We start from the raw sequence: 27,500 nt of genomic DNA, 5'->3' as shown, positions 1-27,500 counted from the left end.
ATACCTTTTCAGTTATTAATATTTTAGTTGTTCACTGAATGAAAAATTAAAATAAATAAATATCTGTCTGGCAAATTTAAAATGATGTTTGTATGTAAAAAAAAAAGAACAAGGACCTTTTCGTAAATAACAGTCTTTCTGATAGTTTTATGGATTTGCGGTTACGTTTAGTTACGCTCACCGAAGCGGTTAAAAAACTCCACGATTGCCCGCCAAATGAGCGATTCAGTTTAGCTTAACCTACACCTTTGATTCTAATCGTTCGATCAATATCCAACAGTTGAGATTAAACAAGTTCGTTATCATAATACTGCGGTGAGGTAACCGTCAACCCCACTTGCTATAATTCAAACCCTTCTTTTGAATTTTTTAATACTTTAAAATTTTAAAATTAAAAATAAACATTAATCACTTGTGAAGATGAGGATTGGTGGTTTTGAAAAGAGGAAAGTAACCAATAGTCCTTGAAAATGATTCAATTTCTTGAAAACTCTCTTAGTTTGAATCATTTACAATAACAAGTTTCTCCTTTCTAAATTTATAACTTTTTGGTTAATTGGTTAATTTTTAGATTTTTTGAAATTTATAATATATAAGATCAATGCTTCTCTAGAAAAATAAATTATTGATGAAAATGATAAGAGAAAGCATTAATAGATAGAAAAACACACTTGTTTTATTAAAGCTTAAAACAAAGAAAACATAATAAGATGTATCCAAACTATGCCCATCAAATGGATAGTTTATGATACTTAAACACAGCAAACATGAAAACAAAGATTCGCATCAAGATTATTCTCACTTAAATGATTATTATTTAATCATGTCCCCCATTTGATCCGGACCCAAAACCTTCACCATAACCTGAGCCGGAACCTGAACCAGACCCAAACCCGGATCCAGACCCATATCCTTTACCATGTCCCGAGCCAGACCCAAACCCAGATCCAGACCCGTATCCTTCACCATGTCCCGAGCCAAACCCAAAACCAGATCCAGACCCAAATCCTTCACCATGTCCCGAGCCAGACCCAAAACCAGATCCAGACCCAAATCCTTCATCATGTCCTGAACCAGAACCAAATCCGGATCCAGAACCATATCCTTCACCATGTCCTGAACCAGACCCAAATCCAGATCCAGACCCATATCCTTCACCATGCCCAGAACCAGAACCAAATCCGGATCCAGACCCATAACCTTCACCATGTCCTGAACCAGAACCAAATCCCTGGCCATGACCTGAGCCACGACCAGAGCCGCCACCAGAGTTTGATGAACAAGCACCACCGCAAGAGGAGGCACTAGGAGGTGTGCACCCTAAACCTACTCCATTGCCATCACCAGAGCCTGAACCGGATCCAAAACCTTTAGCATTACCTAAACCTGAACCCGAACCAGAACCTGAACTTGACCCCGACCCCGAACCCAAGTTAGATGAACATGAATTACAAGTTGAGCCAGATGTTGATGTACCACCATTGCCACCCAAACCAAGACCAAGGCCAAGCCCAAGACCTACACCACCACCGCCGCCGCCAAGATCAATACCGAGGTCTTTCCTCACCGGAGGTCGACCTCCGGCCACCGTGAAAGTGATGCATAGCACCAGAAGAGACGTCGTGAGTATGAACATTAGGGAGGACATATTTACTAGTTAAACCTACTTAGTTACATCCACTAATGTAATGTGACCTACATTTATAGGCACCACCTTAGGGTTGTTTAATGGGCGGGTTGGCCCGAGCCCGGTTGCTTTGGAAAATTCTAGGCTTGGGTTAGGTTTGAGTGTACTTGAAAAATTATATATAAAAGAACTTGTCACATAAATAATTTAAGAAAAGTATCTTTATTAATAAAATAATTTATTTAATATTAGAAAAAACATATATCTTCATTTACTGTTGAGAAAATGAACTTTTTTTACTATTGAAATTAAATTCAATAAAAAAAATTTACAGTCAAATAAAATCATTTGATTAAATTTGAGAAAATTATTTATATCTCTCACTATGAAAAAATATTGATAATTAAATCTTCAACTTTCACTACAAAATATTGAAAAACCCAATAGTGAAGAATTTACACTTTCTTTTTTAACTAAATTAAACTAAACAATAAAAGTAAAAAAAAATATATGATTACATCACTAGTTTGATTATTTTTTAAAAAAATGCTCAATCAAATGCATCAAAATAATGCCACCCATATTTTCTTCACTTTTAATAAATTTAATTTAATTTAATATTTTTATATTAATAAAAACAACACATAAAGTTAAAACCCAATTAATTTTTCTCCATTAATTAAATCTGGCCTCGGGCTGATATTCGGGTCCGGGCCGGGCCCTTTAAAAAAGGCTAATAAATAAATAAAATTAAGAGAGAAGAAGAGGTTGATTAAGGGCTAATGGGGATCACATGAAATTGCATGAAAAAGGTTGATAATGAGGCCACGTATTGTACATTTGGATGCACATAAACAAACTTTAAACCAAACTTATTCCATTGGTCTGCTACATTTGCATATTTCTTTGTATCTTTCTCATTGGCTCTACTTAAATTCCATCTTTATTTCATTTTTTTTTTTTTAAAAAAAAGGCTTCATTCCCAATCCAATTCTTCCACTAACTTCTCTGCATGTATTATATATATATATATATATATAAGAAAATATATATATATATATAAAAGAAAAAACAATATTTATAATTAAAGCAATTCTCAAGGGGCAATTTGTAAAAAGCACCACTTTAGATTTCATTATTAAATTTAAAATATACAGAAAAAATGAGAAAGAAATAACATAATACATACAACATACAACAAATTTCAAGATCAAATGATAGAGTTGGAAATAATTAGAGAGAATTATTATTCACAAGATTATGAAGTGGAAGTAGAATTACTTGAGCCAACGACATCGATGACCTTCAATGGATTATCTTGCGGGGAATTATTATCCGGTGACGATGATTTCGATGAATGACACTCTCCATCATCAAAAGATGCAGAAATTTTGCTGTTGTTAAGCTCTGGATTCATTTCAATTTGAGATTCAATTGTGTCACTTGATTCAGAAGGCTCTTTGTTTTCGCTTCGATCCACTCTTGCATCCTGTAAAACTTTATTTATATATGCATTTCCGGTTTCGATATTAATTACATGCAAAAAGAATGGAAATTATTACCTGAATAGATTGCCATATGGTTTCCATCAACATGACTTCTTCAAGACTTGTATGAACCCTTTCATGTCTGCATCTTGATTTCAACAATGAAGTTTGTTTTGTCAATATTACCGAGAAAGAAAATTATGCAGAAAAAGAAGTTCGATATTAGAAGACCTTGCACGGCATATGTTTCGAGTCAAAGAGTAATTGTTTTCTGTACTTTCTTGTATTAGAGTGCCATTTTGATCTTCTACATTGCTTCCATTAACTGATCATACAGAATTAAGTGCATGGTTATTTTTGAGAAGACATGGTTTTTTTCTCTGATTTGAAAAAAAAGAGAGTGTAGTTTACCATCACCAGATTGTTCGGCATTTGTTGATGCCGGAGATTGAACTTCAGAGCTAATTAGATGGCTTTGATCAGGCAGTGAGATGTTCTTCTCATTTTGAGATTCAAACTGCATTCTCATTTTTGCTTCAATGACCTTTTGTTCTTCCTGTGTCAACTAGCTAGTCACCATGAATTTCTCGATAAAAAGATAAATTGGGGTAATGAATAAATAAAAGATTCATACAGCTAAATCGATGTCCTTCTCCTCTGTGGTTCGTGCACCACGATACTCAACTGCATAGCATGAGTATTTGCAGTATGGACATCTTGAAAAGGATAAGTAATTCAAATACGAAAGTTCCTTGTGTTGAACATATGGATGAAACATTTAATGTAATATACATTAACATAGTTATCACAGATCAAAGGAGGACAAATAGTTCAGAAAAATGAAATGCCAAGTGAGAATTGAGATCGATGATATGAGAATATGAAATTGCAAAGCAGGTAAAATTTTATGATACAGTTACCTTCATTTCACTGTCCACTTTATATTCATTCAACCAAACATTAAAGAAAAAAACTCCTTGTTTGAAAGGCTAAAAAAATTATCATGTAAATCTTATATTGATTGAAAGAATAATGCTGGCAGGCGGCTAGGCAAGTTAAACATGTACTGTGGACTGATTTCAGCCTCTTTGAATTCCACAACAAAAAATGACCCAAAAATTGCAAATTTTTAAGAATTGATTAAAAGAGCAAACATCATATGATCCAACATCAATATAAGAATCATCAAAGACTTTAGAATTGAATAAACATAAAAAAATTCAAAGTTCAAAACTAAATGAAGAACCAGGATAGCTCATTCGGGATGATTGTCAAAAATGATCCATCACATGTGTTTAAGTCTTTGATAATGAACTCTATCAAATCATAAAAATTGTAGAGTTTCACATTGAAATCAGGAGAACAAAATCAAATACAGTTCCAAAACAAGCAGTAAGAATTCAGCACAAATATATCCAAATAATCAACACATGAAATCGAAACAAATTAATGAATTCTAAACAACATCATTTCAAATGAACCAAAAACTAGAAGCTTAGAAGGATACTGAATTTTCTGAGAAACATCTGTTGGTTTCATCTGCAAGAAACACTCTGCAAACGCAAAAATTCATGAATTTTAACCCTATTTGTTTATCATAAAAACAAGTAATCAAGAGAAAACTTCATCTCACCAGTGCATATTCCCTTCTCGCAGCATCGAGATCGATTCAAGCTCGGATAATACTACAAAAAATAAATAAATCAATAAAAATCTATAATACAAACATGATTTCCAATTGAAGTCAATTCAAACTTAAATTTACTGAGGAGAAAAAAGCTGTGATTTTTAGTAGAAATTCTGCTGTAATTACATGACATTTCCCAAAATTACCAATAAAAAAAGATTATAGAGTGTTTTTTTTTTCTCTTTTTTTGGGGGAATTTAAGGGAATTCATGGTGAATCAAAAAGAGGGGAAACTGAAACTCACGAAGAAGCAAATGGGGCATTCCTCGAGGTCATCAAAGAAGGCATCATCGAGAGCATCGAAGCAGGGGGCGAGCTTGCCGGAAACGATGAGCTTTCGGAGCTTCTTGTAATCCACATTGGAGAGCTGCCGAGAGAGACGCCGCGGCCGCGTCAGGTGGTCTTCCACCCGGCGCCGGACAGCGGCGCGGGCGAAGATCCAGTTCCCCATTGAAGATCAAAGATCATCTGGAGGATTAGGGTTAGGGTTTGGCGTGAGAGGGAGAGAAAGGGAGGGGCTTTTGAAGGAGTACAAAAAGGAAAAAAAGAGGGTGAGAATATAATCCAGGAAAAAAAAAAAATAAAGAGAAGCCCGAGCTTGCAAGCAAAGAGGGAGGGAAATGGCGGTGGTGGCGGGAAAGAAGGGTGAAATGACGAAATGGACCTTCATTCTTTTAATTAATTACATGAATGCCATTCTCTTTGCCTTGAGATTATTCCTCACCCTTAAGATTTGATATGGAATAACATCTATATATATATATATATAGATATCATCTCCGGGACTAGTGGGGTTGAGATTTAGAGGGAGAGAGTGTGTTCGTAAATTCAAAATTTACAGACATATATAGATCATAGTAAAATTCACTAATGAATCATTATTCATCATTTAATTATTGTAATTCTTGAGAAATTTAATCACTCAATTTATCTAGTGCAACTTACGACAAACATTACATCCTCATAATCATGATTTTGTTGTTTCAGCAATACCGAATATGTGCTTGTTATTAATATTTCTTTGATCATGCTATACTTCACCTTCGGTGGCATGTGAGCATACTCTTGCATGGTTAGTTTTGTATTGATTTTATTTTTCCACTCGAGTGTTATGTTATTGCATTTTAATTGGCAATGAATGGTAATTGATTTATTTAAAAATAATAATAAACAAAATAAAAATTACTGTAATCTTTTTGATATTGCTAATATACTTCTCAGAATAAATTAAACATCACACAAAAGCTTCTTTTTATATAATTGTTTTTATCCAATATTTTGGAGATTTCAATTTACTTTCATTTAAAAAAAAAAATATAAACGATTTCTGGAGGAAGAAATAAAATACAAACTATTTTATTTGTAGGAGTGATTTGTTTGATATTAACAGAAACTATTCAACCACTTCATTCACTCATTTTCAACCCAGTACAATACTCAGGCATTGTTTCTCATCACTATTGCCCAATATCTCTCTTCACCCTCCTATATGTCTCTTTTTTTTCTTTTCTTTCCTTTACTCTCATCTTCTTTACAGTTTACAGACGTTGTGTGAACATCTACAGAGAACATATCGCAGTATATATATATTTATATATACCGTGCTATCTATGAATGTTCACATTAATCATTAGATTTGAATCCAACTAATATTATTAATCCATGTATGGTACCAAGCAATGTTAAATAGTACCAAACAATAATCAAACACAATTCTCTGTATAAAAAAATAACTATTAGATAATAATCTAACTAACTGTTATCAAATATTTTTAAAGAACAGCACCTTTCTTATATACGTATATATTTATGTCTACAAGGAAATACACATACCAGATATTCTAAGAAATTTAGTGCTTGTAGGTCCATGGCCAGATAAGATTCAACTTTCAAATGGAACAAAATATAAAATATAATCATCATCATCATCATCATCATCATCATCAATCTTATCAATATTGTAACAATTGATCATAGCAATCAAATACAAAATAGATATAAACCACATAAATAACAACCTATCATAGGCATGAAATAATTTATGATAAATAATCACTCATTAGTTTTTGTTGAACAATAAAATATAAAATATAATCAGTGGTATCAGTCTCCTTAATCCACCATAAATAAACATCAAATATAAAATAAAACTCCAAACACTAAATCAAACAACCAACCAATATATATATATATACATATTAACATATGGGACCGATAAGATAAATAATTAGAGATAATAATATATTTATCAAACAAAAATCATAATCATCTCTCTCAATCATACTAATACTAATGTGAACCTATTCGCTATTTGTATAGTTGATGTATAGAGTTATTGTTAATTATTGTGATTTGATATCTTTGAGTAATGTTAGATATTATTAAGTACTAAATAGATAGTGACTGTTAAATACATGTCTAAATCTAATGGCCACTATAAAAAGTAACATTTGAAATATAAAAATGTCTTTGGGGATCCATTCTCATATAATATATATATATTGTTTACTGTAGCAAAACAATTGTTTGTGGCACCCAACATCATTGTAGCAACCATCATGATATAACAGCTGATCACATTGTACTATAGTAGACATAATTATTATTATTCTACATATCAATGTATTTTGAACTATTTTATTGAATTAATTATAACAGTCCATTCATTTTTTAAATACCTATAAATACCTTAATTGAAACGTATATATATAGATAAATTATTAGTCGTATTTATAATAAATATATTAACATATGAGACCGATAAGATAAATAATTAATTAAAGATAATATTTTATATATCAGACAAAATCATCATCATCAGTCACACTAATGTGATATAAATAAAGCTAAGGCAAGACCAATGTGACCAATGACACGTTAGACTTAAGCAACATCAATGTGGAATTACACGTTCAACCTAAGAAAACAACCATCACAAATCAATGGGCACCCCACTAAACATAGACTAATTAATTCCACTGACTAACGATCTAAACCACAATTCTCGCCACCACAACATCACACCATCTTGTCTCTAACTTTTTTAATCCTATAAATACATGGCATGAACTTAGTTTCCCTCAAAGAAATTAAATTAGGGTTTTCAAGTAGTGTGTTCTTCTTTCCTTGCCATGGCTTGCTTCAAGGTCTTTTTTGTGATGATTGTAATGGTGGTTTACTTGGCCTTTGTTTCAGAGAGTAGGATTTCAAGGATGGATCTTGGGCTTGGAGCAGGACTAGGTTTGGGTGCTGGGGTTGGGTTAGGAGAAGGTGGTGTTTCAGGTTCAGGCTCAGGTTCGGGTTCTGCTTCGGGGTCAGGTTTGGGTTTAGGTTCGGGTTCAGTTTCGGGTTCTAGATCTGGGTCTATTTCAGAAGGTAGTGGAGCTGGATCGAGTGCAGGGTCTGGAGCTGGTTCAAGTGCAGGATCCGGGGATGGTTCGGGTGCTGGTTCGAGCGCAGGATCGGGTGCAGGTTTAGGTTCAGGCTCGGGTTCAGGCTCAGGTTTTGGTGAAGGAGAAGGCTATGGTGAAGGACATGGAAATTAAAAAAAAAAAAACGTGGGAAAAATATTAAATAGTATTTGAAATGCTTGATGATGTATCCCTTGTTTTATAAATAAATGAATGATGAATAATAATAGCTTGCAATACTATATTTCACTATCATTCTAAGAAAAAGTTGGAGTTTATATATATAGTATTACTAAATATGAGAAAATAATGGGTACAAACGCTCAAAGCTTAATTTATTTAATATTATTTATATAAAAAAAAAAGGTAAAAAGAGAACCTTTAAAAAAAACCATGTGAGCCTGGTTGAATTATTTGTTCATTTTTTTTATGGAAAATAAATAAGTAAACAAGAAAATGAGAGAATAATCTACCAAGAAAAAGATTAAAGCTTAATCCGGAAAATTTAAAAAATAAAAAATAAAATTCCGTTGCCGGGACTCGAACCCGGGTCTTTCGGGTGAGAGCCGAATATCCTAACCAACTAGACTACAACGGAGATGCATACTATTTATGAAAGAATTAAATATATTTTATTTTAAAATTTGGCTTAAATAATCAAGGCTTAAAAATAAAATTTTATACAGATATTCATAAACTCAAGGTGGCCCTCAAAAATTCTCATCATTCATTGATTGACTTCAAAGTCTTATTTTATTTTATTTTTTGTTGTGTTCCATCCCAAACAATGACTTTTATTTTACGGTATTTGACAATTTTAGTAAATTTTCAGAAAAAAGACATAATTAAATATTTAATTATATTTACTCATATAATAAATGTGATATATTCTCTTGTTCCGTCAACTTTGATATGCTTTACTAAGCAACAAAAAACCATGACATCTCTCCCAAAAATTTGATTTTGCAACTACCCAATTAAATTAATCACTTATTTCAAAACCATATCATTTACTTTATTTTTTTTACAAATTTTAATCAAATTATTTAAAAGTGCTATTTAAAATTTATATTAAGTTATTAACATTCACAGTTCACAATCCCCTTCACAGAGAAGAGCAACTTTCTCAAAATTATTTTTTCTATTTTTAAACAACTTTGCTAGTTTCATAAAGAGATTGAAAAGCATAATAAAACATTATTAGGTTTTTATTTTTAATTTTAATATTTTTTAATTTAAAAAATTATCAAAATGAGCCACTGCCACTAAAAAATGCAGAAGTGTGTATAAATCTGAACAGAGTAAATAGAGCTAGAGCTTGTGTACATTTATGTATTAAGACCATCTGTACACAACTCCTACTCATATTATCAGAAATATACTACGCTCGTCATTATTCGAATTTTAACAGCTTGTGATGGGTTTTACCGGAACCTTGTTAAAACAAGGTTTAATTACGGTATAGGTCCATGTAATTGTGTATTTTCTGCCCTTTTAGTCCTTGTAATACTTTTAGATACATTTAAGTCCTCATATTTAATCGAGTTGGAACTTTCTAGTCCACGGCATAAATGACGTTAATTTCGCCGTTTTTTTTTGCGCCGACGTGGTTTTTTTTATTATGAGATTGAAGGACTAAAATGTCCAAAATCGATTAAATATGAGGACTTAATTGTACCTAACGATGAATGTGACTTTTTTATTACGAAATAGGGGGACTAAAAAGTCCCAACTCGATCAATATAATGACTTAATTGTACCTAATAGCGAATATTTAAAGCTATGCTAGTTCAAAAGAAACGGTGAAGATAACGTCATCTATGTCTCGGACTAGAAAGTCCCAACTCGATCAAATATGAGGACTTAAATGTATCTAAAAGTATTACAAAGACTAAAAAAGAAAAAAAAAAAACACACACACACACAATTACAATTACATGTATGGCAATTATACCCTAAAACAACCTTGATTGTGTCCATCTAACGGCTACACTCTTTCCCGCCATCTCAATGTCCAAAAAGCTAACTGAAACCCTCATCCACAACTACCTTCATTCCCTCCAGCACCATGCAACCACCACCTCACTGTCCCTCCCTTCCCTTCTTAAGTCCCTCTCCTCCTCCCCTTCTTCCCTTCCCCTTGTCCTCCAGCTCCACTCCTCCATCCTCAAATCCGGCCTCTCCTCTGACCCCATCACCATGAACTCTCTCCTCTCCACCTACTCTAGGTTTTCTTGTTTTCAATCTGCACGACAGGTATTCGACACAATGCCTCTGAGAGATGTAGTCTCTTGGAACTCCATGATTAATTGTTATGCCACCAATTTGTGTTTATCTGAATCTGTGGATTTGTTTAGGAAGATGCAGTTTTCGGGTTATGTCACTAAGCCTGAGTTGGTTGCGTCGGTGCTCTCTGTTTGTGCTCGGTTTAAGGACTTGAGGTATGGGAGAGAGATTCATGGTCATGCTATTCGTAATGCAGGTTTCGAATCGGGTGTTCTCTTGCTGACGGCTTTAGTTGATATGTATTCAAAATGTGGCGATCTTGATTCGGCCTTGAGTGTGTTTGGATTGATGTCGGAGAGAAATGAGGTTTCTTGGACTGCAATGATCACGGGTTGTGTTGTGGGTGGAGATCATAGCTTGTCATTTGAGTTATTCAGAGGGATGGTTGGAGAAGGAGTGAAGCCGAATCGGGTAACATTAATTTCAGTTTTGCGGGCTTGTGGTGAATTTGGGGCTTTGCGATGTGGGAAAGAAGTTCATGGTTATGTTCTTCGGCATGATTTTGATTTGGAACCTCGAGTTATTGCAGCACTCATAGACATGTATTGTAAATTTAAGCAAGCATTTCACCTTGCTCTGTTTGTCTTTGAACAAGATCAATTTAAGGATGTTGTCACATGGAGCTTGATGATGATGAATTCCACCAGGCATGGAGACAATTTCAGAACCATGGAGCTTTTCAACAGGATGAAGATAGATGGTGTCAAGCCAAATTCTGTAACTATGCTGGCTATTCTTTTGGCCTGTGCTGGGTTACCATCAATGGATCATGGGCGAGGAGTACACTGCTCTATTCTAAAGTCTGGCCTTCTTTCAGATGTTTTCATCGGGAATTCTCTTATAGATATGTATGCCAAATGTGGATGCTTAGCCTCGGCTGTTCAAACCTTTTATGAGATGCCTATAAAGGACTCAGTGTCCTACACCTGTATGATCTCAGGCTATGGCATTCATGGCCATGGCTACGAGGCCTTGAGATTGTTTTATGAGATGGAGAAAGGAGGGATAAGGCAAGACAGTATTACATTTCTCACAATTTTATCAGCGTGCAATCGATCTGGCCTCATCGACAAGGCAGATGAAATCTTCTGCAAGATGAAAGAGCTCAATGGTGATACCAGTCCATTACCGGAACATTATGCATGCTATGTTGATCTTCTTGGGAGGTCTGGCATGGTAGAAGATGCATATAATGTTATCAGGACTATGAGTAGTAGACCAAGCCCCAAGCTTTTGAGCTCACTGGTTCTCGCCTGTAGGATTAGTGGCAAGTTTGAGTTGGCCGAGAGCTTGGCTCTTCAGCTTTTAGTTTTAGAGCCAGAGAATGCTGCAAACTACATGCTGTTATCTATGATACATGCAGAGACTGGTAATTGGATTGGAAAAGAGAGAGTACTGGGAATGATGAGGGATAGAGGACTGGTGAAGACCTCAGGATCAAGTCAATTAGAGCTTTAATTAAAGAAGCCTTTTGATGTTTTTCAGGTATGAGATCTAGTTTCAATTCAAAGCATTGTATTGCTTACAAAAACATAGTGCCGTAAGGATTTCAACACATCTAGGACAGACACTAGACGTGACAACCTTTTTGTGTTCAGAGATTGAACCACTGAAGGTTGTGAATACTAAACTGAACAGCAGAGCTTTGAATCTATGGATGATAAACAAATGCAGAATGCTTGGTAGCCTGTCAAAGGATACCTGCAGAAACAAAAAAGAATAAAGATTAGTGTTCTAATCTTTTGTTTTTAAATTCATATGCTTTTGCATTCTCTGCAATACTCACCTATAATCCATCAGATACTTTGATTTCCCGATTTTCCCGAGCTGCAGAATTGTCTGTCTTCCTTTTTCCTGATCCCCGAATATCATCGAAACCAAATTATCGGTTCAAGTTAATAGTCTCAAACTATAGCTGACTAGTAAGTGTATTTATTAATATTTACCTCCATTGTTAGCTGAAAATTCTTCACTGATGTTTGAATTCTCGGCGCTGGTCTTCCTGCTCTTTCTCGAAAATCTAGTTCGTACCTCTTGGAAACCTGTACAACAAACTCAAATTATGATCCTAAAACATTGGTTCTCCACTGAAATCTAAAGATTAAAAGAAATGCTGCTGACTTTATTGTAGTATGGAGTCTTTGAGAAGAGTTGATGTGATCTGTTCCTTTTCTCCTCCCAGTCCTTTGAAAGTCCATTTGTGTGTTGAATCTATAACAATTCAAAATACGGAAACTAGATTTAATTCTTGTACACTGTTTTCTTGTAGTATTTGGTTTCACAAACTTACCTGACTTGCATTTGTGCTCTTTAACTGCATAGACTGTTGTTTTGGTATCCATGCTCTCATGCTTCTAAAACTCCCTGTCAATGTAGTTATTGTAGGCGCAAATCTGCATAAAATCATGAGTTCAAATGAGAAAAACCTCAGCAAAGAAACAGGTATCAAGTCAAGTAAATCTATCTTACGCTACAACTGCAAGCAATCTTTTGCGCTTATTATTTATTGAATCAACAGGCTTTCCCTACAAATACAAAGAATTTCCAATTAGCATTTAATTTCTCATTTTTTAGATTGAGATCAATTGCAAACCTGATCCCATATCTGGTACTTTGATCCCATTAGATTGGCAGTTATTTTTCCTAGGAAACTCTCATCTGAGCTACAACATATTCCTTTTGGATTCTGTGCTACTATGAACTCGGACCGTCCGTTTCGCCGTCTATGTTGAGCAACAGCCAGTTTCCGATCCTTTCGTCCCTGACCCTCCTGTTTGTACACAGAGAACAGCATACTTATAATCAACCAACCATTTCTGAAAACCAATAGAAATTCATAGATTCAACAAACAGAAGAGCCTCACATTGGTATAAAGTGAATAAGCACTCATCCCTTCTGAAATCTCCTTCACTATCACACAAGTACACCTTCCCACATCCAAAGGAAGAGGCCTGCACAACAATGACCTGCAATACAAACAATAGCTCTGATGATACATACCATATGAAGAATAGAGAAACACAAATTAACTTATTACAACAATTTACTTGTTTGGCAATGTGGACCAGGAAGAAGCAGGAGCAGCCTCTGAGTCAGAGAAGTCCCAAGCATCAGAAGATGACGAAGAGATCGGCCGAGGCACTCCGAGAAGCGACTCCGGATCATCGAGCTTCATGCAAAGCTGCAATGAAGAAGGCCTTAATGGCAACTTTGTTTTGCTGCTGGATTTGGTCACAGGTGAGCTTGGCTTCATTGTTTTGGAGGAACTCATCAACTTTGTTGGTTCCACATTCTCTTTGTCATTGAGAGGATTAAGATACAATGACTTATAAGGTGAGAGCAAAGATGGTTTTTTTAAGCTTGCCATTGTTGGCAAAGATTAAGCTTTATGAGTGGAAGTGATGAAGATGAAGATGAAGATGAAGATGAAGATGAAGGTGCTTTGTATGTGTTCATGTTTGTGTTTGGGTGGTTGTGAGGGAGATTTGAATTTGAAAAGCAACGGTTGGGAAATTGTTGGGAATGGTGAGGAGCAGAGAAAAACAGTGTCAGAGTTGGTGTGCACTTATGTTGTTTCTTTTGACTTCTTTTGTTGTGGGGACATGCATTGTTGTGTGGCTTCTTGTTTTGTTAAATTTCCCTTCCATGAGCTTCTTGTTGTTGATAACATGTTGGACTTGGGAGTTGGGACACACTTGACTTGATGAGATGAATATAAATTATTAAAAGAAGTGGCATCTTTTTATTATTATTTAAATTTTTAGATGTGGTGTCCCTTTCATTTATTTTGTTATTTATTTATTTTTTATACAGAACAATATAGTATTAGTATAAAATATGAGAACCTTTTAATAAAAAATGAGTAAGTGACATAGTTTTTCAGGTATTAATAGACTGTTACTTTTGTCTATAATTTTTTTTGTAATCTTTAGTTTTTGTAATTTTAAGATGCCTGAATTTTTTTATCCAAAACCGTTAATCTATTAGCATTAAGTATTTTGCGTGAAATGTTCGTGTCTTGCTAAAGAGACAGGTTTGACCTCAGTCTATATAAAATGAGGACATATGTATTGTTGAGCTTGTGATTGTGTTATATGCAGGCGCTCATCTTTAATGTATAATTTATCCACGTTCGTCAAAAAAATGTTTATATTTTTATTAGATTTTTTTTTTTTCTCATTCTTTTTATTATTTTTCTTCTTTATTTTTTTGCTTGTTTATAAAATGTTTGATCTTTTGTTATTGTTCTTGCATGTTACTTTTTTTTTAATTCAGATAACTATAATTTATAAAGTATATTTTTATCTTTAATATATAGTTAAAATTTATTTATTAAAACGAGCAATAAATTTTATAGAAACAAGAGTTAAAGTGAAGGATTGTATTTAAAATTTTGATCATTGTTGATATTAACCTCTAAAATATAAAATTTTAGTTTTTGAATTATATCATTTTATTCGTTAAAATAAATATCTATAATTCAAATACAAAATAAATATTCCATATTTTAAAATTCAAAATAAATAATGTAGAAAAAATATTAAAAGGAGACGTGTGACTTTAACCTTACTAAAAAAAATTGTAGAACATCATTAAATTAAATAATAAAAAACTATTCAAAAAGTGATATACATAAAATAAAATCAAAGTGAAGCGGCAAGTAATATCAGAAAAGTTGAGGGAGTGACAGGTAATTTCCCAATGTTTTCGGATCCGGATCCAAACCCGATAACAATGAGATCCGGATAAGAAGAAGGGAAACGAGTGGCTACGAATCTTTGGGAATCGTCCAGAAAGCGCGCGAGAACGCGAAGCTCATGGCTCGACGGCAATGGCGACCGCCGCTAGGGTTTCGCCCTTGACCACCGTCTTCCCCTCCGTTCTTCGGACTAGGGTTAGGGTTAGGGCTTCAAGGGTGATGGCAAGTGCTGGCTGCGTGCCGGCTGTGATTGTTGGGGGTGGGAGGGTTGGGAGGATGCTTCAAAGCTTGGGTGATGGCCGGGACGTTCTCGTCGGACGGGGTGGCACGGTTCCGGCGGAGTTTGAGGGCCCGATTTTGGTTTGCACCCGGAATGATGATCTTGACGCTGTTCTCCAAGTCACTCCGCCGTCTCGATGGGACGGTACTATTTTGCCCTGAATTCATTCGGTGGTTTTCATGTTCCTTTGATTTTGGTGCTTGATTTAGTGTTCTTTTTTATGCTAAATTTCTCTTAGTGTTTGCATTTTATGCTTAATTTCTTTGTTTGCTGTTTTAAGTAATCAGGAGCTCTTTTCTGATCTCTTTTGCAATCTAATTTTTTTTCTTACATTGCCTCGCATTTTCAATTTCGCTGATTGTTCATTGTGTTCCTCATTGTTTATAGATAAGGGAAGTCAGAAAGCTCCTTTTTTTTATTATAAAAAAAAATCATCATATTATAAGTCTTAATTTAGCTCAAAAATTTTATGGAATGTTTGCTCTTTTCTTGTGAATTTTTAAAAAAGATGTGGACAACACTAAGCAGGGTTTAGGATGGACAACAGAGTGGAAATTATTTGTGCTTATGAATTTATTGAAGAGAAAGTTTGGTATAAATGCAATGATTAAGAGTAGAGTTGGTTTTTCCTTCAGAATGAATGTTTGAAAGTTCAAGTGGTGTAAAATAATGTTTTGATGCTTTTGAGCACTTTGAATGAGTCAGATGTTAACATTTGAACAGATTTGGTTTTCTTCCAGAATGGGATGCTTGAGCCATGGTTTCAAAGTAAAGGCCTTAATGAAGCTGATCAAGTTTTGGCATATTTTGCTGTGTCAAAACTCGGGGAAGCTCCGGTGGATGGAAAGACTGATACTAATCCAGAGGGGCTGACGGCAGCCTATGGCAAATGGGCATCTGCAGTTGCCTCCCGGCTACAAAATGGTGGCCTTTCTTGCAAGGTATGGCCCATGGGTCTTTATATTCTTGTTTCAGTGATGTTCAAAATTATTTAGATTATTAGTAATCCCTCTGCACCATTCATCTTTAATCTTAGAAGTAGGTTGTTTCTTAGCTAACAATGAGAGAGAATGATTTCTGAAACTTTGAAGTTTGAACTCATTAATAGAAACTAGAGTGGTTTGAAGTTTATATTTATTATTTTTCTTTATAGTTGCAAGATAAATGAGACGAAAAGGTTCCATTGCTTTTGTTCCTCTGCTGTTCACAATAAGTTCACCTGCAATTGGTTAACTACTGTGGTAGTATACTTCTTATGCCTGCAAGATTTGTTTTTTGAGGTTGGAAATCAAGCCTATGATTACTGTTCACTTACAACAACTTGGAATGTTTTACTGCTTAACCTTTTTCTTCACCTCTTAATGTGATCAGGTTCTTGAGAAGGATGCTTTTCAGAAACAAATGTTGGAGAAGCTTATATGGATTGCAGCATTTATGCTTGTTGGAGCTCGTCATCCAGGAGCAAGTGTAGGCACTGTTGAGAAAGAATATCGGTCTGAGGCAAGCGTCTATCTCTGGCATATTCCATAAATATGATTATGTATTAAATAGACTTTCTACTCTGCACCTTAACATCCCACATGTCTTTACCTACTCTTGGGAATGTTCAGAATATTATAGGAAGAAGAGAGATTCTTTTCTTTTTATATATAATACTTTGATAGGAATACAAGCAGAAGGTGATAATCAGGGGTATTTATTTCTTTCACATTCTTTTCTTCCCACATAAGTAGGATGCTATGTAACTTTTTAAACAACTTGCATCTTCATGTGACCTCTTATTGGCTGATTGGTCCTTCAGTTAAGGTTCTTTGATCAATTAGGCCTCTAAATTAAGATGAGGTTAGAGATAATCCCTGAACTAAGAGTTGGTTACTTTGTTCCTTCATTTTCCATTAATTTTTAGTCTTTTTCCATCTTTTCTCAGTTGAAGGACCAAAATGACCAACTTGCACGTTTAAGGGCCCAATCAACCAAATGTAGTTAGCTCATTGACCTCATAGATTAGGATCTGTTTTATGTTAGCATACTGTACAGATTTAGCTCGCTTGAACTTCAATTTGCCTTTGTACTTGATACATGATCTTATAACAAGTTCAGATAATTGCAGAAATATCTAATTGCATGAAAACCATAGCAATAATCAAGAAACCTTTTTCTGCTCAGGTTGCCAGTCTCATCGCTGAACTTGCTGCTGCGGCAGCTGCAGAAAAGGGTCTAACATTTGACGAAGGAATGGAAGATCGGTTGTGTGCATATTCTCGAGCTGTTGCACACTTCCCAACTGCAGTAAAAGAGGTAGGTTCACTCAATATCATGATCATACAACCCCAACTTTCAATTTTCAGATTGATTTTGTAAGAAAAGTTTCCTATTATATACAGTTCAAGTGGCGAAATGGCTGGTTCTATTCACTAACAGAAAAGGCCCTCGCCGAAGGGAAGCCAGATCCATGCCCACTACATTCAGCTTGGCTGAAAGAGCTGAAGATCATCTGATCTTAGAATTTGTTGTATTTCAACTCCCTGTTTTTCATGGAGCCTAGAATATAAATTTCATGAAATATTCACATCAAGTTTTGTTGAATTTTACAAAATCATCAACCAGATTATTATCAGCTTCCATGCTCATTGCTGCATTGTATGCAACTCAGATGATTATTATGAGAGAATGCGAAATTTTTAAATATATATCAATATTTATCTACCATTTGAAATAATTAGTGGCTTTTGTGCATTGTGTATTGTGTGTTTATAAGATGATTATTTCCGAGGATAGGATTATATATATATATATATATATATGGAGGATCTATCATCTAAAGATTTCTTTAGGTTTGAATTCTATGGACGTTTTTGACTAATTATACAGTATCAAATATTACTATACAGTAAACTTGCATAATATCAATATAAATAGTTGTTGTTGGACCATAATTGAACGGCTATAAATAAACATCTCTAGTTTAAGTTATTGAGGTGGTTGAAAACCCAATGTGTATATAATTGAATTCTATCAAAGTTTGTAGAAGATTAGGTGTGAGGATGAATTCTATGTGAACCTCCATAGATTATGGATCTATTGATGTTGATTTAGACCATTGGATCTCAATCTAATGGTCTCTTGATTATGAATAAATAGTAATTATTATGCAGTCAAAAGTAAGATAAACAGTATTCAGATTACTGTCCGCTCATAAATAATGCACAGTAAAAAAATGCACAGTATTTTAATTTAAATTGTTAAATAGATTGTTTATACAGTAACTAAACAAATCACAATCATTAAACCGTATTATAAATAATTAAATTTTTAAGGGAGTTCTATGCATTTTGGTTAAAAGAAAAAGGACCAAATCGCATATTTCCAAGCTCTTCTTCTTCTCGCCTCCCTCCAAATCTCTGCAAAACCCTGAAAGCCCTAATGGCCATCGCCGGCGATCCCAATCTCCACCGATTCCCTCAGCCCAACCCCGTCGATGCCGTGCGATGGATCCCTGCCTTCTCCTCCCTCCGCCGCTTCGCTGCCGCCGCCGTTCACGACCCCGATTCATCCTCCTCTGCCGTTGAGGTACATGCCCTGAACCCTGGCCCTAACCTCGTTCTTCGTTCCTCCCACCCCATTCCCTCTCGCATCTCCGCCCTCCGCTTCTCACTGTCACCCCAGAAGCCTCTCCTAGCCACCGCTGCCACCTCCGCTGGCTCCCTCCACCTACTCTCCATTGACCCCTTTGAAGGATCCATCGATTCCGAGCTCTCAGTTAGTGACATTGCGTTCTCTGCCGCCACCGTGGCTGATGTTGATGGGCAAATGGAAGGGAGGGAGTGGGTGAGCGTTGGTGAGGATGGAAGGGTGAATCTGGTTGCTGTTGGAGATGGGAGGTTGGAATGGAGGAGGGTTTTTGACAGTATGGGGTTGGTTGAGTATAGTGCTGTGAAGTGGGGATCGCCGGCGGAGTTCGCCACTGGTGGGCTAGGGTTTGGTGTGCAGTGGTGGGATCAGAGGAAGCCTGGTGGAGCAGTGGCCCAGTTCAAGGGAAATTGGTGAGTTGGTGCTCACTTAGAGATCTAATTCTTTAGGCTTTTTATCAGTAAAAAATATGATCTTTGTGGTTGGAAATGATATTGTTCTTCTGCTTCTGAAGGCGAGGGCATTATTTCTTATGGTCTTAAAGTCTTGAATATTTGAAAGCTTCTTTTTGGAATGTTACTTCCTCTCCAAGATTTGGTGAATTGCTGGAGAGTGGAGTTGCTGGCGTTGTGTTCTTTTGATGGAAAACTTGACTTTTTTGTTGACTTCTTATTATGTTGGAATTGAGGGAAAATGATAAAGGAAAAGATAACAACTAGAGGAGTTATTTTCTTGTGTCTGGTTGAATGTAGAAAATAAATTGAATGATAGAATGAAAGAAAATTTTGTTGATAAAATTTTTCCCTTTTTTTTCTTGCTCATCTGATTTTTCTCTGTTTTCTCCCAATATAGATACAAATTGTTTTTTTGACTTTTTATCTGAAAAGTGCTTTCTGAGTGTAAGTATGTGTTGCGACACAGATAACATGAGTGTTAGGCTTATGTCAGTAAAATTGATTGCTATATACTGGTTTGCTTTATTAGTTTTCTGTGTAATTGGGCATATATATTTATACTTTTAGATGTGCTGATGCTGCAGGGCATGCGGAAACACGATTGGCATGGTGCATTCAATTGATATTCATCCTTCTCGAAAACATATATGTGTGGTAAGATTGTTTTTGAATTTCTACAATGTATTGCTCTCTAACTGCTTTTATGTGCAGATTTACTTATTCTTCCAAAAAAAAGTGTAAGCTCAATTTCAACTCCTGACTGTTTTTTGTCATGTGGAAAATTTGTTCATAGTTTACTTTTGCAAATTGTCATGAAAAGCAACTTGTTATCCTGTTATCCTAGTTTTCACTTCAAAAATTTTATGCCCTGATCACAATGGATGTATTGGACCATCAACCTAAGTTCTGATTGTCAGCTTTTTGATGGTTTTACAAGTATCACACAAAGGTTTTTCCAGCAACATGTGTAATTTAATGCATGGTGTTTACAACCACAAGATTTAGGCTTTGGCTCAACAAAATGTTTCTAATTTTTGTTTTTCTGTTTATTTTCTCTTCCATCAAACTCTGGTTAATGGTATGAATTAAAGTCCATTATTACATGATTTGATAAAAATATCTTGAATTTATCTTGGTGGTTGGATTGGTGCATGTATTAATCCAGCCAATAGTGGGATTTACTTCAAGTTTATTCTGATACTTTTTTAAAAAAAATTAATGGCTGAAGGTTGGAGCTTCTTCCGGAACAGTATTTGCCTGGGATCTTCGGTGGCAGCATCAGCCAATCCTTCTATCTGGTGTTGGCATGGGTGACACAGTTCAACCTACTTCAGAGAGTGAGGTTTGGGAGGTCCGATATGATACCCATATACAATCATCTAGCATTGCCACTGGTCCTACAAGGATTCTGCCTGTTATGATGTGTTCAGAAGATGGGAATTCTTGCAGTTCTTGAACAAGGTTTGCCGCAATCCTCATATCTGATTATTTATTATGCACTGCTTACCATCTTGAGGGACTTGAACAGAATATTTCCAAAAGCCAGCTTGAACACTTTCTATTTTTTTGTTAGAGCTACTCATGTCTTATCTTCTTATAGTATAAATTATCTAAATTGCTGCAAAGGACCTATCACTTAGCCTGATTTCCACACCCTTATGTTCATGGAGTGTACAGATTTTGTTCATTGAATAATTTTGATTCTCATTTTACTGCCACTTCAGGTAGTTTATCTGCAAACACTCACTACTTCAGTCAGTTTATCCATTCATTGAGTGGACTTGCTCAGTGCCATTTTTTCCTATCCTTCCAAGTTGCTCCTCATTTCGACTTGTTCATCTGGTAAGCTTAGCTGTTTACGTGCTGTATATATATATATATTGATTCATAAGATTCACTTTGATTCTTTATGTATGGAACTGCCTACTTAGAGATGTTTGGTCTGCAGGTGAAGAACCTGTTGAATTACTGGCTGAGGCTTGCGCTATCAATGGCTTTGATATAGATCCTCAAAATCCATCTGTAAGTCGAAAAATAATGCTGTTTACCGGTTAAACCCATTAATTTGAAAGCACCATCTTCATTTTGATGATTTCATTCTCTTCCAGGATGTGATTTGCACCTTGGAGTGGGAAATGATTGGCATCTTGCCAAGATCAAGGGAGACATCAACTGCATTTTAAACTTCACAGTTGAATTGAAAAACCAAGTTCTGTGATTCAAAGGTTTTGTGATTCAGTGAAGCTTGTAAAATCTGTGTTTTTTTTTTCCTCAATGAAAAACCTTATGCAATGTCTAAATGTCTACATTTGGATAGATCCATCAATTAACTTCACAAAGCAGAACCAAACATGGTCTTGGATTTGTTGTTATTTCTGTGTGTTTAATCTATGAAGATGTTCAATTGTTTCTTGTTATTGTAGAAATGAGTTTGTTCTGGACCCTGGTTGAACATTATAATGTAACAAAATCCTTTTTTTCCCCCTCTTTTACTCCCTTTATTTTATCAATACAAATATATTAATTTTGAGCATCTTTTACTTGATTCATATGTATGTAATATGTATATGTATCCCTATAAAATTCTTCTTTGTCCTCACAAGTCACAAGTGCATTATTATTTAATCATATAACTATTTTTGATCTCTATAAATACAGTGAGAAAAATTATTAATATATGGTTGAAAATCAATCAAAAGATGAAATAAAAAGCTATATTAAATACAATGACCATAAAAAAAAATATATAAGGCTAAAAATGACTTGATCATTATATATATTATTTTTTCTTCAAATATTTCACAAGACCCATTATTTACTGCAAATATGTACATATATATACACACATACAAACTAACACACATAATTCTAGTTTAATCAACTCAATAAATTTATTACATATATATTTATAATAATGGGAAACGAATAATTTCATTTTCTTGGGAAACGAGTTGGGAAAGTGAAACGGATTCCCATTTCATCCACTGCTAAAAACTCTTCAATGCTTCATTGCTTCTTTCTCTATCCACACAATCCTGTAACAATGGCTGCTTCTCTTCTCATCTCCCTCCCAAAGCTCTCACCTTTCTCTCCTCTCCGCTGCTCCCATGCCCTCCGATCCTCTCCTCCTCCCTTCTCCTTCTCCCTCAAATCCAATCTCAGCTCTTCAAGAGCCCTCTCTTCTTCCCCTCTCTTCCTTCGCTCTACTACCTCCTCTTCATCGCCTCCTTCCCTAGCCCCTCCCAAGCCCTCCATTGCCACTGTCTTTGCTGCCAAGGGTTACAAGATGAAGACCCACAAGGTTCCCTTCTTTTTCTACTTCATTTCCTTTTATAGTATTGGTACTATTCTGTGGGAATTTTTGTTTGGAATGCTCCTGGTTGGAAGGGTTTGTTTCTGTGTGAAATATCTTTGGATTTGTGGGAAATTAGAGGAAAAGGATAGAAAGTGCTATCTATTTTGTTTTGAAATGCTTGTAAATACTGTTTTTTTTTTTTTAAAAAAAAAAATCTAAGCCTAGTTCTTGGTTTGCTATTATCAATGAAAAAAAGGAAAAGTTCAGATTTTTATGTTTTGGTTTTCGTACCAGTATTATTCATGTCTTGTTGATGAGATTCAGGAGGAAAATTTTGATCTTTTTTTATTGTTGATTGGAATGACCTACTTATATGTGAAGTACTTGTAGAATTAGTACAAGTTATGCTGCCTTGATGAGATTTCTGGGGATATATTTGATTTCATTGCTTATTGTTGTTTGTGAGGCTTTGCTTCTATGTGAAATATTTAGTTGATTTGTTTTAGGGTGTCTTTGGATTTGGGGTGAAATAGAGGAAATGAAAGAGAATTTTATTGATGTAAATTTTTAAAATTGCTTATCAGTCTTGTTTTCTTCAATCCATGCATACCTTTATGTTTAGAAGGATTTGATTGAGATCCTAGTTCGTGTCTTGCTATTCTTAAAGAAAAAGGAAAAGTTTTTGAAGGTATTGCTATGGTGAGGAAACCCTAATGTATTTGCTGTCTCTGTTGGAAGGCATCAGCAAAGAGGTTTCGAGTGACAGGAACTGGGAAGATAGTGAGAAGGCGAGCAGGGAAGCAACACTTGTTGGCCAAGAAGAACACCAAGAGGAAGCTTCGCCTATCCAAGATGGTTAGTCCTTTTGGATTGATTCCTGTTTTTTGCTTACGATATTTAAGTTTATGTTGCTTATCTAAAAATAACCACAATTTATGTCAAGTATGAGACTATCCCTCATTTTTTTTAAAATCCCTTGTATTTAACATTTACAAGTTTTTTCCCTCATCAATTTAGTATAAACACAATGGCTTCATGGGTGAAAATATTATAGATTTCATTTGGCTAGTTTCCTTATGCCGTGTTTGCTTTTACCCATTCTTTGCCGTGCTTTGGTGTTTTGCCATTCATATGATGAATTGACAATCTTAACAATGGTTCACCCTTTCTTGAGTTTTTTCTATTTGATTTTGACATTCTAGTTTCTTTCACTTCTTCAAGTGCTTATAGCTACTGAGTGCTCAAAGCTTATCTTTCTACATATTGATTTGTCTTGAGTTTTTGAATCATCATAAAAGTGTAAACTCAGATACCATAGTTCTGTTACTGATGATGCTGTTTCTGTTTGAGAAACTGAGTCTTCATATTTGAAATTGCATATCCCTTGTCGACAATGTTATTGCTGAGAGGTAATTGATTTACATCGGATGAATTTCAACTGATCTTTTGGCGGTCTTGTATCTATATTTCAAACATTATTTGTAGAAACATTGTGTTGATTACTATCAGCTAATTTCTAACAATCTTATATGCAATCTCCTTTGCACCTCTGCACAAATATCCTTGCAACTGAATCAAAAGGAGTTTACTTTTTCGTCATTGAATGCTAATAATATATTTGTGATTCCTTCTGCAATGTTTTAACTTAGTTACAAACCATATCATATTCAGTAAATCATTGTGAATCGAACGATGAACTTGATAATAACAGCTTTATCATTTAGACACCGCTCCCCGATGGCTTAAAAAGGTAAAATCCATTCACCAAGATAAGAAATTATTGGTGTGATTTCAAGGCTCATTGTAAAATTCTATCTCAGATATAGTTTTATTAGAAAATTTGACTTTTCTGCCGCATTTTATGACATGAATACTTCCTCACAGTAAGCTCAGACACATGTTTTTTTTTAAAAAAAATTTTGCAGCATCCTGTGGACAAAAGTGACTATGACAACGTGATCGGTGCATTGCCGTATCTGAAAGTGAACCGGAAGGCGGCATAATGCCAGCTTCGATCATCTTACTTGATTTACTTATTTATTATGTTCAATATTTCATCGGTAGATAAAACATACCAACTGTATCTGTGAAGTTGTTTCATTTATTTCGACAAAGAGTTCTTCGTCTTGATTTTTCATGGTTACTCTTTGCATTTCTTTTTGTTCTTGAGTGTGAGATTCACTGCTGGAAAAATACATAAATATTGTGAATTAGAACTACAATTTTGCAGAGAACCCCCTGCATTCTTTGAGAATTCCTTTGACAAATGCGGAGATTTCAGGTACTAGTATTTTCTTTGTCAAAAGTTGATGGACTTGTTTGCAATTTTTTGTTTCTGATTTAGCCCCTCAAATTTCTTCTATTTATATGTATTGCTACGAGAAGTGGGACTTGTTTCCAATTATCCAAACTTTGGGGTGTTTTATGCAAAAACTATTTACGAAAAAGACCCTTTTCATTTAGAACCTCATAAAATTATCATATTTAACACCACGAATCAAGTTTTCCCAATTTCCCATCTCTCTCTCGTCTTCCAATGGAGTTCACAGCGGAGCAGCTTCAGGCCTTCAATGGCAGTGACCCCGTCGAGAAGCCCATCTACGTCGCCATTCGAGGCAAGGTCTACGACGTCACCTCCGGCCGCAACTTCTACGGCCCTGGCGGCCCCTACGCCGTCTTCGCCGGCCGCGAGGCCAGCCGTGCCCTAGCTAAGATGAGCAAGAACGAAGAAGACGTCTCCGGCGATCTTGATGGCATCACCGAGAAGGAGATCGGCGTTCTTGAAGACTGGGAACGCAAATTCCAGGCCAAGTACCCCATCATCGGACGCCTCTCCTCATAAAGGTTCCATCTTTTCTCACCTTTTTTATATGCTGGAATAAATGAGAAAAAGGTGTGAATTTTAGAACCTTGTTTTATGATGCTTTTAAGTAATTGTGCTTGTGTATTGGCTTTTAGTGCTTTCTACTTATGGATATGCTTTGTTGATGATGCTTTTAATTAACTTTGATTTCATCAATAAAGTTTATTTATCCTTTAATTACTGAGATTTGATTATTCATGGATGGGTGATTTTTGACTTTTTGCTCTTAATTAATGATTTGGTTCTAGCATTATGTGAATTTGTTTTTATAATTTAGAATGACGGGGGACTTGTAAAAGATGTTACAAATAGGATTAAGAAAAGTTGAGGGGAGCTTGTAGAATACCGTTTAGATTGAAAAGTAAGTTTTATAGAATAGGTCTACATGTCATAATGTTGGGCAGTTAAAAAATAACATACTCGAATTTTGGGCTTAGTTGAGATGAGAATGTTGATAACTTATATATATATAATATTACTAGGAAGTACTAATTAAAAAATAAATTTATTTAAAATAGATTAGATGCGGCTTATATTACTAACAAGTTGAAAGAGAATTGATTAAAATGATTTGAACATGCCCTTAGATGACTGGTAGATGCCCTATAAAAAAGGTGAAAAGCCCTTTAGATGGAGAGTTGTAGGAGAAGAGGTAGTTCTAAACCAACGACCAAATGGTCTATTGGTAATTTGGTATATGGGTCGTTGATAGAGTTCTTCACCGAGTGGTGAGAGTTCGATTCTCGGCTGAGGGCACATTTCTGGGAGATGTGAGCGGTGGTTGTTTGTGGGTGGTCCCAGCGCCCATATGTACGCGGTTTATGTTGTGATTTAATTCTTGTAAGATGATGGATGAAAAAATTTTAATTGTTCATGCTTTGATCATGGTTTGATCATTTTAGAGAGTAGGTTTTCTTTCAACCAAACTCTGATAGAATTTTATAAACCATTTAATTCCATCTTGAACAATACTTTGTGAAGTTCAGAAAAAACTAGTGATGTTGCTAAAGTGGTTAGCTTGTTGTTATTCAACATTTTGGTAAAGGCTTAAAGCTAATTGGCAGAATAGTATTTCTTTGCAAGTTTATGAGCTTTGACCAAGGTTCAAAGAAAGATTTTTGTAAAATGCTTCAAGAAAAAAATAATGAAAATTGTTTACTGTGTTTGGTTGAATGAATATAAAAAAAAAATTGATATCGCAAGTGGTTTGTTCTGTGTGATGCAATTTTTGTCTGACTTGTGCTCCTTTCTTTCCCTGAATCCATGTGCGTACCCTTTAGTTTGATTTGCAAGTGAAATGTTCTGTATCATGCCACTTTGAAGCACTCGTCTGAATTTTATCAAAATGGTTATAATGTTAGACTTGGTTAAGGCTCATGTTCTTCATATTTTGACACAAGTTTAACCATCGGTTGCCGAACACGATGAACACGATGACTCTCTTTTTCTCAACCGGACTTAGGGACCGGCTTGTTGTTGTCATTGATTATAATGTTAGACTTTGCACTTTTTCATTGCGCTTTTCTTACGGCATTGTAGAGGGTTAATTTTGATTATGCATTAAATTTCTCAAGTTAGTTCTTGTGATCGTTTTCGAAGACATTTCATTGCAAATTAGTTGTACCTTTACATGAATACTGCATTTCATTTTCATCTATGTGGTATTGAAAATTGGAAAAAAGATAGCATGTACACGGTTTGCTTATGCAATGTTTTCCTTTTGCAGTTGCATCGGTAGAAAATCAGATAGTTTTTACTGTTAATCTCATCGGCGGTTTAT

The 27,500-nt window shown here is 35.1% G+C and overlaps 9 protein-coding genes and 1 non-coding gene across 14 annotated transcripts; 6 read left to right on the top strand and 4 right to left on the bottom strand.

Annotated features, from left to right (window-relative positions):
- Window positions 1–763: 763 nt before the first annotated feature.
- Window positions 764–1,655, bottom strand: LOC120269497 (keratin-associated protein 6-2-like). The gene has a single exon (XM_039276832.1). The coding sequence runs from the start codon at window positions 1,646–1,648 to the stop codon at window positions 818–820; it is 831 nt and encodes a 276-aa protein (XP_039132766.1). The 5' UTR covers window positions 1,649–1,655; the 3' UTR covers window positions 764–817.
- Window positions 1,656–2,753: 1,098 nt separating this feature from the next.
- LOC120268777 (E3 ubiquitin-protein ligase GW2-like) lies at window positions 2,754–5,363 on the bottom strand. 4 transcript variants are annotated; one of them, XM_039276053.1, is made up of 8 exons: window positions 5,046–5,363; window positions 4,748–4,799; window positions 4,622–4,667; window positions 3,749–3,830; window positions 3,532–3,670; window positions 3,346–3,439; window positions 3,190–3,262; window positions 2,754–3,116 (listed from the first exon to the last, which is right to left on the bottom strand). In XM_039276053.1, the coding sequence occupies exons 1-8, from the start codon at window positions 5,250–5,252 to the stop codon at window positions 2,886–2,888; spliced, it is 924 nt and encodes a 307-aa protein (XP_039131987.1). In that variant the 5' UTR covers window positions 5,253–5,363; the 3' UTR covers window positions 2,754–2,885. The 4 variants fall into 4 exon arrangements, with proteins under 4 accessions (XP_039131987.1, XP_039131988.1, XP_039131985.1 ...); XM_039276054.1 differs by having other exon boundaries at window positions 3,190–3,256; XM_039276051.1 differs by having other exon boundaries at window positions 3,526–3,670; window positions 5,046–5,362.
- Window positions 5,364–7,865: 2,502 nt separating this feature from the next.
- LOC120269220 (putative per-hexamer repeat protein 5) lies at window positions 7,866–8,466 on the top strand. The gene has a single exon (XM_039276564.1). The coding sequence runs from the start codon at window positions 7,933–7,935 to the stop codon at window positions 8,344–8,346; it is 414 nt and encodes a 137-aa protein (XP_039132498.1). The 5' UTR covers window positions 7,866–7,932; the 3' UTR covers window positions 8,347–8,466.
- A 270-nt stretch (window positions 8,467–8,736) lies between these two features.
- On the bottom strand, window positions 8,737–8,809 carry TRNAE-CUC. The gene has a single exon. It is a non-coding gene; the product is annotated as a tRNA-Glu (tRNA).
- A 1,352-nt stretch (window positions 8,810–10,161) lies between these two features.
- Window positions 10,162–13,656, top strand: LOC120268279 (pentatricopeptide repeat-containing protein At4g31070, mitochondrial). 2 transcript variants are annotated; one of them, XM_039275726.1, is made up of 3 exons: window positions 10,376–10,467; window positions 10,569–11,982; window positions 13,567–13,656. In XM_039275726.1, the coding sequence occupies exon 2, from the start codon at window positions 10,573–10,575 to the stop codon at window positions 11,953–11,955; it is 1,383 nt and encodes a 460-aa protein (XP_039131660.1). In that variant the 5' UTR covers window positions 10,376–10,467; window positions 10,569–10,572; the 3' UTR covers window positions 11,956–11,982; window positions 13,567–13,656. The 2 variants fall into 2 exon arrangements, with proteins under 2 accessions (XP_039131659.1, XP_039131660.1); XM_039275725.1 differs by having other exon boundaries at window positions 10,162–11,982.
- LOC120268281 (tubby-like protein 4) lies at window positions 11,935–14,198 on the bottom strand. The gene is made up of 9 exons (XM_039275727.1): window positions 13,546–14,198; window positions 13,362–13,464; window positions 13,091–13,267; window positions 12,967–13,022; window positions 12,788–12,890; window positions 12,619–12,708; window positions 12,444–12,539; window positions 12,284–12,351; window positions 11,935–12,198 (listed from the first exon to the last, which is right to left on the bottom strand). The coding sequence occupies exons 1-9, from the start codon at window positions 13,863–13,865 to the stop codon at window positions 12,123–12,125; spliced, it is 1,089 nt and encodes a 362-aa protein (XP_039131661.1). The 5' UTR covers window positions 13,866–14,198; the 3' UTR covers window positions 11,935–12,122.
- A 1,084-nt stretch (window positions 14,199–15,282) lies between these two features.
- On the top strand, window positions 15,283–18,173 carry LOC120268373. Its single transcript, XM_039275802.1, has 5 exons — window positions 15,283–15,621; window positions 16,201–16,418; window positions 16,849–16,977; window positions 17,644–17,775; window positions 17,862–18,173. The coding sequence occupies exons 1-5, from the start codon at window positions 15,330–15,332 to the stop codon at window positions 17,973–17,975; spliced, it is 885 nt and encodes a 294-aa protein (XP_039131736.1). The 5' UTR covers window positions 15,283–15,329; the 3' UTR covers window positions 17,976–18,173.
- A 673-nt stretch (window positions 18,174–18,846) lies between these two features.
- On the top strand, window positions 18,847–22,044 carry LOC120268237 (nuclear pore complex protein NUP43). Its single transcript, XM_039275674.1, is given in 6 exon segments — window positions 18,847–19,520; window positions 20,147–20,216; window positions 20,791–20,997; window positions 20,999–21,023; window positions 21,511–21,584; window positions 21,671–22,044. Coding segments are annotated over 6 exon segments (1,071 nt in total). The 5' UTR covers window positions 18,847–18,900; the 3' UTR covers window positions 21,746–22,044.
- Window positions 22,045–22,587: 543 nt separating this feature from the next.
- On the top strand, window positions 22,588–25,000 carry LOC120268263 (50S ribosomal protein L35, chloroplastic). Its single transcript, XM_039275704.1, has 3 exons — window positions 22,588–22,863; window positions 23,596–23,712; window positions 24,783–25,000. The coding sequence occupies exons 1-3, from the start codon at window positions 22,606–22,608 to the stop codon at window positions 24,858–24,860; spliced, it is 453 nt and encodes a 150-aa protein (XP_039131638.1). The 5' UTR covers window positions 22,588–22,605; the 3' UTR covers window positions 24,861–25,000.
- A 356-nt stretch (window positions 25,001–25,356) lies between these two features.
- Window positions 25,357–25,814, top strand: LOC120268264 (probable steroid-binding protein 3). The gene has a single exon (XM_039275705.1). The coding sequence runs from the start codon at window positions 25,394–25,396 to the stop codon at window positions 25,697–25,699; it is 306 nt and encodes a 101-aa protein (XP_039131639.1). The 5' UTR covers window positions 25,357–25,393; the 3' UTR covers window positions 25,700–25,814.
- The last annotated feature ends 1,686 nt before the right edge of the window (window positions 25,815–27,500 follow it).

Source organism: Dioscorea cayenensis, chromosome 9 (genome assembly GCF_009730915.1).
Source record: "Dioscorea cayenensis subsp. rotundata cultivar TDr96_F1 chromosome 9, TDr96_F1_v2_PseudoChromosome.rev07_lg8_w22 25.fasta, whole genome shotgun sequence".
Taxonomy (NCBI): Eukaryota; Viridiplantae; Streptophyta; class Magnoliopsida; order Dioscoreales; family Dioscoreaceae; genus Dioscorea; species Dioscorea cayenensis.
The sequence above is the reverse complement of the archived record's forward strand: the minus strand, read 5'-3'. Positions and strand labels throughout refer to the sequence as shown.